Here is an 11,018-nt window from a genome sequence, read left to right as displayed (position 1 = left end):
CAGTGCATGCGTGGGAGAAAACCCATGCATGCACAGGGAGAACATGCAAACTCCATGCAGAAAGACCGGGTCCGGGAATCGAACCCAGAACCTTCTTGCTGCAAGGCAGCAGCTCTACCAACTGCACCACTGTGCAGCCCATGGTGAATACAAGCGATTTATTAACTTACCTTCGAAGTTATTGTGAAGTTTTGACACATCCAGCTTAAATCCTTTGTTGTTGTTGGAACGTTTCAGGACGTCTGAATAATTATATAAGCATCATTAATAGTCCTGCAGCTACTGAGGAACCACTGTTAACATACTGTTGCATGTGCACCGGAAACATTCTATGTGGCAAAAAAATGCGGACGTGCTAAAACGGATGTCCGTGGCATATACCCCATTGTTTTTACATTATAAAAGCCTGACATTTTTAACAAAGATGCTTTGGTTTTTACGTCCAACGTAAGACAGAATCACAATTTAACGAAACAAAAATGAACCACACACACACACCATATGAATACGTGCACGCAGTATGCCATAGATTTAATTCTTGCCTTTTAATTGACCAAAAAAAAGAACAAAAAAAATTAGAGAATCCTGTGTTTCAAAACGTCAGTCACTAAAATACAGGATACCTTACAAAACCTACAAAATTCAACAATTACAAACATTTTGTTCAACATATAACCATCCTATAGTATAAATTTATACAATACTGTTTTGTTTTTATTTGGCACTTGATCACAATTCGCTAATTTGTATTTGACAGAAATATTACACCTGACGCATTTCTTTTTTGTTTTTTTTCCTTTTATAAGAAAAGCTTCTACATGTACATTTATAAAAAACAGTAAAAGCGACACATTGTGACAGCATCGTTGCAGTAGTTCGGATTCTCTGTTGGTCTTCTTCTTTAGCATTTTTTCTGAACATTCAAAGCTTCTCGATGCTCGGTTACATTCACGGGGCGGCTTCAGGCGGATCCTGCTCAGACTCTCTCCTCCTGAACGCGGGGCGGAGCCGAGCGAGGATACGGAGGCGATAAATCCGAGCGAACCCTCCCGCGCGCATCCGGTGGGACGCGCTCGATGTCTGACCGACAGCCCGTCGTTCCGCTGGCAGTTTGAGTATCTATGAACTTATAGTAAAAACACACATGCGCCTAAGTCACATGCAAACGTGTCGTGTTAGTTTACACGCCCGTGTACCCAACGACTACATGCAGCGTTTCATTAAACAAGTTAAAAGAGAGCGCGAGGCGTTTCTGTGCGCCTCGCTTTTTAGTCGAAATAAAAGAATCTGGTCCGCATGCTTGAAATCCGGCTACATTTAAATAAACATCTTCTATTATTATTTTCATTATTATTATTTCACCACAACTTTGTTCGGAAGCGAACGTTCTGGACTACATGGAATTGCTCAATGAGCTTAGGTGCACTTCAAAAGAAATACCTACACTGTACTCGAAATACCTGGAAAGACTAAGGTTTGTGTTGTGTGAGAAGCTCGAGCGCACCAGCACTTCCTGTGCTCTTACTTCCGATATTTCAAAATAAAACATATAGGAACAGACGGAGGGCGAGGGACGCTCGTCACAAAGTCTAAGTACGGATCTGGGAGCATATGCGTAGAAGCATAATGTTACGTGATGTGTCCGTTCCAGCACGATATATAAAACAAACAGTCTATCAAGTTTACAAAAAACAAAACAAAACAAAACATGTCTTACGGTAGAAAAGAAGAAAATGAAAGCGGGACTCATTGTGAGCTAAGGACAGACTTCACAGGTCCTCTCTTGCTCACCTACAGCACATGCTGTATCTCTCTCTCTCTCTATCTCTCTCCCTCCCTCCCTCTTCTGCACACGCTCAGTCTGTCGCACACGGTGCTCTGTGTGGGCCTAACTGGAAGTTTCGAGAGAACAGAGAGCCAAGCAAAGACACTGATACAGAGACTCCAGTTTACACTGCATATATATACACACAACCTATGGTAAACCTTCTCTACACTCTAACAGGCCTACAGGAGAACTGAGGAGGTTCATTACAGTCAGAAAGGGGCGGTGAGGGTGGTCTGTAACCAGAAGTGGTGTGGATTTTGCCTGGATTTCAGACACAGACAGCTGTTTAGTTGGTGGGTAAGGGAGAGGGGCGTAGAAAGAATATTAACGATGAATTGGGCTCCTGCGGCCATCTTTAAAAAGTCCTCAGTACATGTTGAAGGCCTGGCTTCCTCTTCATCTTCATCTTGTCATTCTTCATCATCAGTCTGCTCCATAGTGCAGAGTTACAGGCATGTAGAGTCACCCAAAGAAGCACTGCGAAGAAAACAATCTCAAGTCAGTCAATGTCTCTGTGTGCAGATTATTTTAATATCTACGTGGATCCGCATAACATAAAATGTCTAGCATAGCCAATCACACCTCCTGAATTTTTTTCCCTTTCATCGCTTGCTGACAAGCGTCAGGTCTTTTTTTTTTTTTTTTGTCAAATTAAAACTCTTTTGAAAAGAACACCCTAAAAGCAGGTTTAACTAAACTCACAATTCTGTATTATTTTTTTTTATTGGTCAGATATAATATTCTCATTTTAAATGTCATGTTTTCATTTGTAAGTGGAAAATCCCCATGGATAACAGAAATAAAGGCTTTCAAACAACCACCTGTGTGGAATTGATCTATATAATGTGTGGGAAAGTGTTCAAGAAATCTGTATATTTTAAAATTTTATTAGGAGAAAATAAATGAGTGGAGATCAGGAGGGCCGTCCCTTTAATGCAGCGCTCAGATGACACGCTGTATGTCAGTGTGTTGTTATTGCGCAGTGACAGGATGCTGTCACCAAGCTGCAGTCGGTCTGCAGCATCACTCGGTGAGTTCTGGGAAGCGGCTCATATTAATCACCAAGGCTGGGAATGCACTGACTCACACTGAGGTCACACTGCCTTCCCTCTACCTGTTAGAGCAAACTCACACTTCACCGTGAGTGAGTGGAAGGTAATATATCAAACACACTGTTAAAAAGTGCTACTGAACCCATTATGTTAAAAGGAGCTGAAAAAAAACAACCCCTTTTTTTTTCTCCACACAGCGTTTTTTTTTTTTTTCATTCAGCGTTGGAGAAATAAGAAAATGTCTTTCAATGTAAAAACTAATTCTTCAATTATTGTTGATCTACTTTCTACTTTAGCACACTTGAAAAAGGGAAAAAACTAACCTAGAAGTAAGTTTTCAGCAAGATGTAGGAGCTTGTTTTACATAAATAATTCCTCAACATGGATAAAAAAGCAGTTCAGCTGGGAAATTATTTCACTTACAAGACATTTTTCACACGTTAAAAGTAAAATAATCTGCCAGTGGAGCTAGTATTTTTAATCCTTATTAAGTTATTGTTTACTTAAAAGAAGCCGATATATCATTGGTGTCCACAGTGTAGCACGAGGGCCATTTGTGGCCCTTGAAATGATTTTGATTGGCCCCATGATAATGAGTCAACAACGGTAACAAATCTTACTAACAAAATAGAAAACAACTGATGACACCAAACATTTGTAATTTTTTTTTCTTTTAATAAAGCAACAGTAAAAAGTTTTTTGTTTACATTTTGGATCATTAAGGCTTTATGGATTTCATAAAAATTGTGTTTACTTTCAAGCAGGTAAAGTTTAAAACAAGAAAAATCACAATAAACTCCTTTTTGCATTTTAAATCGAATGAGTTTTGCGGCCTGCAAGTAGTTTCCATTTGCCAGTTTTGGCCTCGTGGGCAAAAGGTTTGGACACCACTGACCTATAACCTGCTGAAAAGTTATTTGTATGTTAGTTTTGTCTTATTTACACTAGAAACCAGATTAAAAAAATACATGGTGAGATTTTGTGTTTTTGCAGTGTTCACCATTTGTTTTTACAATATGCAACAGAAAACTTGAATCTGACCAACCTACACCTGTCTTTCTAAGCAGAGATGGTGAAAATCCCACCTGAACCAATACACTTTTAATCCAATAAAGTAACATTTCACAAATGGCTATAAAGGACATGTAAGGGCTTTAAATCGATTTTTCTGCAGGTCTATCTCCAGCCTACCAGGTCACCTCCTACAGAGCTGCAGCTGAGCCCTCCCACATCAGCAGGGCTGGCTGCCGGGGAGGAACCAGGCTTCGTGGGAGAAGAGAACAGCCTGTGAGGCTGGACCTCTGCCCTGCCCTGCCTCGGTTACATCAGCGCCGCAGTCAGGTTTGCACGACTCTGAACCCATGAGGTGTTCCTGCTCTTCATCACCTGTCCTCTAACTGCCTCAAATGAACTTTTAGTGGAAGAGACTAATGGAGCATGAGGCTTACAGATCGCGGCGCTGCCTCGGGCTCAGAACTGGCCGGCGCTGCTGGGGTCGCACTGCAGCAGGCGGACGATGGACGGGTCGCTTTTTGCTCCTTTGATGAACTCTTCCAGAGACAGTTTACCTGTGCACACATATACACATGCACACACACACACACACACACACACAGCAGCAGAAGCAAGAAAGCAGGAAATGTTTCAATGATCATGTGGAAATTTGAGGATGAAAAGACTCAATCACACAAAAGAAACACTAACTTTTATGCGACTTTGACAAAGTTACTTTTTTAGGGGTTCTCTACGAACCCTGGATTGTTAGTGCTCAGGAATGACCAGCAGGTGGCGGTGTTTGGATGTTTAAATCACCCTCAGACTGGTTCCTGTTTGAGTTCATCTGCAGAACTACTCTGGCTCTCTGCTGTGAGATTTCAGTGGACGATTCTGCAATCTTTCAACATGACGTGGAATGAAACTAGCAACATCTGCAACTGGCACAAAAACAGTTAACTGGCTCAATATATAAATTTTCTCAAAACATTGTAACTGAGAGACACATTTATTGATCTGACTCATTAAACATTACATGTATTTATTTCTGGTTCTTTTCCCTCCTGTATTAGTTCATTAACTTCCCTTTTTAAATATATGTTCACATTCCTGTGATTCTTTTTTACATTCCTATGTACATTAGAGTCATTATGGAGGAACATGGAGAGTCATGGTGGGAATATATCACACTGAAACAGAGATGGCTGCTTTGCTATGTTTCAATCTTTGAATTATTGTTGCTTTTTTTTTTTTTACATTTATTTTCATATTTTACACTGCAGATGCACCGATTGCAGTTTTCTGGCCGATTGCTGATCTTTAAGAAAAAACATTTTGGTGCCCTAGTCTCTAAAGAAAACATATTTTAAAAATAAAAATTTTAGTACAGTGATACAATACTCCTATATGTAAAAAAATGCAGAAAGTTCATAATTCTCAAATACTTGATGTTATTGCTACCTGAGCAGATAGCCTGACTTATTAACAAGCTAATAACAAAGTTACACTATCCAGTGCTTAAGTTGATACAACTTTAGTAGGTGCTTAGTCTGCATATTTGTCTTAGTCCCTACATGTAAAATCAAAATTGCATATGTATGTTTATAGATAATTAATACTGTAACAATCAATATTGTATACAGTCTTGGCCACAGTGGAAATAATTACAGGATCTCTGTTGTAAATTAAATTAATTACATCATCTTCAACTTTTCATCATTATTATTATTAAATTGCTGTTAAATAATGTGATACCATGAAATTTTGGTCATTTTAATCAAAGGTTATGATTCTCATACTTTTCCATAATTAGTGTTGTGTGAAAAGAAAAAGTATTTTCTTTATCGTGTTTTTTTTTTTTAGCTCAAACGAGCAGAAAACCTTCTGTTTCTCTTCAGAGGAGTTTTGACAGGAATGTTTCCAGCTGTTTTTCAAACGGTTCATTAAACCAGTTCTTTCTGAGGGAGGCCACTGATCCACTGATCCAAGAGTCTGCAGATGATATATGAAGAACCAATAAAAAAACAACAGTGTGTAAGACAAACTCACCATCTCTGTTGGTGTCCATCTGCCTGAAGATCTTCTCCGTCCTCTTCTCAGGCGTCGACTCGTCCTCAGGCATCTTCATCACAGACGACACCATCTTATATATCGCCTAAAGAAAAGGACACATTGCTGTTGGAGTAACATTTTAACATCTCCCCTGATTCATAAGGCATTTATGACTCACACAGTCATGAGGAGGCTAAGCTAACATGACTATGAGGTCAGCTCAACACTCCGAGTATAACAGTGTGTTTTGTGTAAAGTGTCATTACACTAGAATATTTTTATTAGCAGAGCATATTAAAAATTTGAATCGAGTGCTATGACTGCAGCATGTGAAGCTTCTGCTGGCAGAAAACCATTTTCAGAACAGTGCCGGCCCAACAACTGGAGAAGTTATTGCAATAAACCATTGTATTGTTGTTTGGAGACCTTTTTCAAGTAATACGATGGAAATGGCATAATAATGCAAGAACACATTCTTAGAAGTCAATAAACTTTAAATTATATTGAACATTTCACACTGGAACTGCAAGACCTTTTAAATATCCAGAACAAATAAGCAAAAAAACCAAGAAACAACAAATAAAATGAATAATAAAGTCTTTGTAGACAAAAATTGTCCTTCAAAATATAGGTCTACTCCAGACCAAAACACCAGACTGAAGATTTTTATCATCCAGTTTTTCGTAGAAAGAGAATAATGATAAATCATGCAAAATGGAAATGATTGAGTTTGTTTCCATTCATGATGTGATTAACTGATTTGCTCCTCATTGCAAGTTTACTAACAAAACTTTCTTCTGTTTCATGAACAACTCATGAAAGGAACCGTTCAGAATCGGTCTCATTCAGGGTGAACGAGTATGAAGTTGCTCTGCTCGCTCTGCTCTGTTCTGCGATTGGACGTTCACGGCTTAGGTAGACAAACATATGCACGCACACAAACCCTGACAGACTATTTACCCGTGTTGTGTCTCCCCCTGCTCTGTGCTGCGTGGCAGGCTGTTTGGCAGTAAACAGTGGAATCACAGCCCACTCTCTGTGCCTCTAATGGGGAGGTGGGTTTGAGGGGAATGGGAGCTGACATGTGAGCAGAGCAGGGCTGATTGTGATTACAGGCCAGCCAGAGCTCCATATAGGTGTTGATTATGCTGCCTATTACCCAGAAGCAGGATGGAGGAGCAGCCGGGTCAGAGAGGAGCGGAGGGACAAAAAACACTGACACTTAATATCAGGCCCTGATTTCAGCACAGAGCCAGCTCTGTTATTATCTGATGAGTGTTCAGGACGTTCAGCCAATATCACAGTCAGCTGTCAGCCTTATCTGGAGAAACACACTCACACCGGATCTAGTTCCTAAATCCCTACATGACAATAAGGAGTGAAATGATGGGACGTGCACCGCGTGTCGTCTTAACTCGATTTACTCTGAATTCATTCCCTAAGACCTCCAAATGCTGCATATGACCCCCCTCCCCCCAACAGAGAACTGTTATCTATTTGATGCTGTGTAATCTCAATATGATCAAAATCACATTTCCCACTGAAAATGAGATGTGCCAACTGTGTGCAGAGTCTCTCCCTCAGGGGGCGCACCACTCGCTCATAAATTCAATCAGTCCATTAAGTTTTTTTCTCCGTTTATGTAACTTCTGTACCAGAGCAGTAGGGTCGTAGTAGGTAGAAAATTTATCAAATTTCCAAATTTTGAGATTAATTTCAGAAATTTTGGGGACAAAACAAGAACACTTCTGAGTTTGTAAAGTCCAAAAAAAATTAGCAAGAAAAAAACTCAAATTTTGGGATTAAGCTCAGACATTTTCAAGAAAAAACGTCAAAATTTTTGAGTGTGAGAAGTCAAAGACTTTTGACTTTTAGAAATGTTGTGAGGTTGAAAAGTAGAGAATTTGCCATGTCTTGTGAAGATAAGGCAACAGGAACATCTTGACTTCTCTCACTTTCCATAAATACCTAAGTGCTGTTAGGATCTTAACTTCATTTCTAAAATCTGATTTTAAATCAGTGTAAAAAAAAATTTGTCATTTTTACACATTTCTTGAGTTGTTGCTTTTTCCCCCCTCGCTTAAATGTTTCAGGACATTAAACGAATAAAATGTGCTGTTAGGAAATTAATAAAAATAACCAGAGTAAGCCAAAACGTTCTGTCAAATAATGGTTTCATTTATTAGAAGGGAAAAAAAACTATCCAAACCAGCTATGTGGGAATGTAGCTATTCCCTGTCAAATCATGCATGTTTTGTAGTTTCACATTTTACAGCCAAGCCTAAAGAACTTCAGACCAAAAGAATAAAGACATCATTTAAATAGAACCGTTCTGACAACATGAAGTAGGCAGAAGGATCTCAAAAAGGAGCCCTAATACAGAAAAGAACATATAAACTTGTCTCACAATTGTCAAAAACCATTTCTAAGTTTTAGAGTGGCCTAGTAAAAGTCCATACTAAAATCCAAAGGAGATAATGTGGCCAGGCTGTCCCAGCTTGAACAACTTTCAATACTGAGGAAGGAAAACCATTGTGCAGCAGACAGAGTGGGTTAACTGAGGACTTCAGAGACTCATTGCCAGTTTATTTCAAACGCTTCATGGCGGTTATTGCCTCAAACCACTTAGGAGGTTTGGGGGGCAATTACTTTTTCACACAAAGCCAAGTTGATTGAGAAAATTTATCATGATAAATAAAAGTTGTTTTTTTTAAAACACACTTTCTTGGATGATTTCTTTTTTTTTATGATTTGAAAAACTTAAGAGGAACAATTCTGAAGGCGGCAAACGCTTTATTAATCCCAAAAGGAAATTAAATGTCGTTGTACCTCATTAGTTCAGAATATTCAGAGTTATTGTAGATGGTGATGGCTGTTGGCAAGAAACATCTCCTGTAGCGGTCTATAGTACAACGAATCTGAAGAAACCTCTGACTGAAGATACTCTGTTTTCACAAGGCAGTCTGATGAAGAGGATGGTCAGGGTTGACCATAATCTTCTTGATTTTATGAAGAATCCTTATTTGCATAATCATCTCCATAATCACACCAACCACGATAAATGAACTTTGCTTATAACAATTCTAAAAAGAAAACAGCGAATACCAAACATACCAAAAAGAAGCCAGGGTTTCTCCTGCACATGAGGGTAAAAGTAAAAAGTAGCCATTAAAAACTTTTCTCAAGTAAGAGCAAAAAAGTATTTTGTAAAAAGTCTAAAGTACTGAGTAACTGACGAGATGATCAATCATTTAATATTTAAAAATTACATCATCAGATGGATCAAAATATAAAGTTTAGTGGAAATGTTGGTATTTTAAGGAACAAAATGACAATAATATAAGAAACACAAAATAAAAAAATCAGGCAAAAGAAAAATGTTTTCAAATCAATTTCTTTGATTCAATATAAAACGTATGAAGCTTTAACCAAAACTTCAGGTGTTAAAACATGTTTGTTTGTCATTCAGTGGGTCGAGAATACAGACATTTTACTCAAGTAAGAGTAGCGACACTTTGGAAACACAAAGTATCCATTAACATAGAACTCGGGTAAAAATACTTAGCAAACGGCGCACTTGTTTCTAACCACAAAGCACAAAGCTCTTTCTAGCGTGAGGAAGTTCACCCAACTGTTAACCATACTCGCTAACAGTCGGGTGAACCAACCTGGCTAGCAGCGGTTCTGCCTGGGTGGCTCAGTCAGAGTTTTAAGAAGTGAAAAGGCAAAAGAAAGACTTGCCATCCATATGTCAACAGTGTCATCAGAGGAAGCTGAAGCCAGTCTGAACTGCTCCAGCTAAATGTGAATGATTCTCTTCCACTGAACTGCTTTCTTCTGCCTCACCATATGTCCTGTGTGAATGCCCCCCCCCTCCCTCCACCTGCCAGCAGGAACAATTACCCCCGCCCTGCACCCGTCTGCTCTGCTGACAGCACAGCCTTCCAGATGAAGGACATGCAGGCGTGAGATATCAACTGCTGATGAGTGGATGATGTAGCTTTATGCGTTTCTGTGTTCGGCTTTCGCCATTGTCTGAAGAGCCGTGCTGACTCTGATCTGTCCCATTCAATTACTCCCACAGCAAGGCTAATTACGAGCATCAGCAGCGTTTACACACTCTCTGCAGGAGAGAGCATTGAATAGTGGGAGAGAGCTGGAGTTCTCCGTCACTGGCCAATGGCGGCCAGTGTCAAACGAAAGATAAAAGCATCAGTGGGAGGGATGGCAGGGTCCTCTGGGTGAAGCATCGGAAAGTGGCGGCAGTCACGCGGCTGTAGCTGACTCTACTCGTCACAAAAAGTGAAATCTGAATAGCAAGCTGTCCAAAATTAAGATTAAAAACAACAATCATTATGTCCTTCTAAAGCAAATAATTCTAACTAGGTTCTTTTAATACCTAACACACTCCAGGCGAGTTTCAAACTGAAGGAACCAGAACTGAAAGCATTCCGATCAGATGGGGAAATTCTCTTTTTTTGTCTCAAACTGAAATCTAACTTTGTGCTGCAGAGAGCGGCGAGTCGTCACCTCAGCGGAGAAAAGGTGAACGGATGACAGAGTGAATGTTGTGACCACGAGCAATTACAGTATTTTATCTGAATAACTGGCAGGTGGAGAGGTAAGAGGTACAGAAGAACTTCTTGCTGCTGTGTGAGGCAGAAAAACTGCAATACTGAGAAGAAACGATGAATGTGTGACATATACCCTGACCCTCAAATCAGTGCAAACACACTTAATCACCGCAGGTTAGTGTGAAAGGCTTTTAGATAAATGAAATAAATAATCAGGGATCCAGGGGCCCAATTTAGCTCTAAAATCATCAAGCTTCAACTCCACCTTTAGAATATTTAAACATTCCTTGTTATGCCAGCAATAACTTGTTGAAATATTGAGAAATAATGCATTCTGGTGGCACTGATAGTGAAAGTAAAAGTATGTCCTGTAAATTCGATGCCAAAATATATAACTTCACAAGACGCTCAGTATTCCTCATTTTAATTTTTTACTGTATTTTGTGTAGTAGTTATCAAAAAATTACTACTTGCGTGTTCTAATATTATGACTTTATTCTCATACTATTACTACATATT

The 11,018-nt window shown here is 39.3% G+C and overlaps 1 protein-coding gene across 2 annotated transcripts in view; it reads right to left on the bottom strand.

Annotated features, from left to right (window-relative positions):
* Positions 1-502: 502 nt before the first annotated feature.
* Positions 503-11,018, bottom strand: part of ncalda (neurocalcin delta a) — a 40,675-nt gene continuing 30,159 nt past the window's right edge. For both annotated transcript variants that reach the window (XM_017309684.2, XM_081617048.1), the window contains exons 3-5: positions 5,923-6,028; positions 4,329-4,448; positions 503-2,305 (exon numbers count right to left, since the gene is read on the bottom strand). In XM_017309684.2, coding sequence (XP_017165173.1) covers positions 4,351-4,448; positions 5,923-6,028 — 204 coding nt within the window. In that variant the 3' untranslated portion in view covers positions 503-2,305; positions 4,329-4,350. The remainder of the gene's footprint in view (positions 2,306-4,328; positions 4,449-5,922; positions 6,029-11,018) is intronic.

Source organism: Poecilia reticulata, chromosome 16, assembly GCF_904066995.2.
Source record: "Poecilia reticulata chromosome 16, P_reticulata-male-v2, whole genome shotgun sequence".
In the NCBI taxonomy this organism is placed as follows: Eukaryota; Metazoa; Chordata; class Actinopteri; order Cyprinodontiformes; family Poeciliidae; genus Poecilia; species Poecilia reticulata.
The sequence above is the reverse complement of the archived record's forward strand: the minus strand, read 5'-3'. Positions and strand labels throughout refer to the sequence as shown.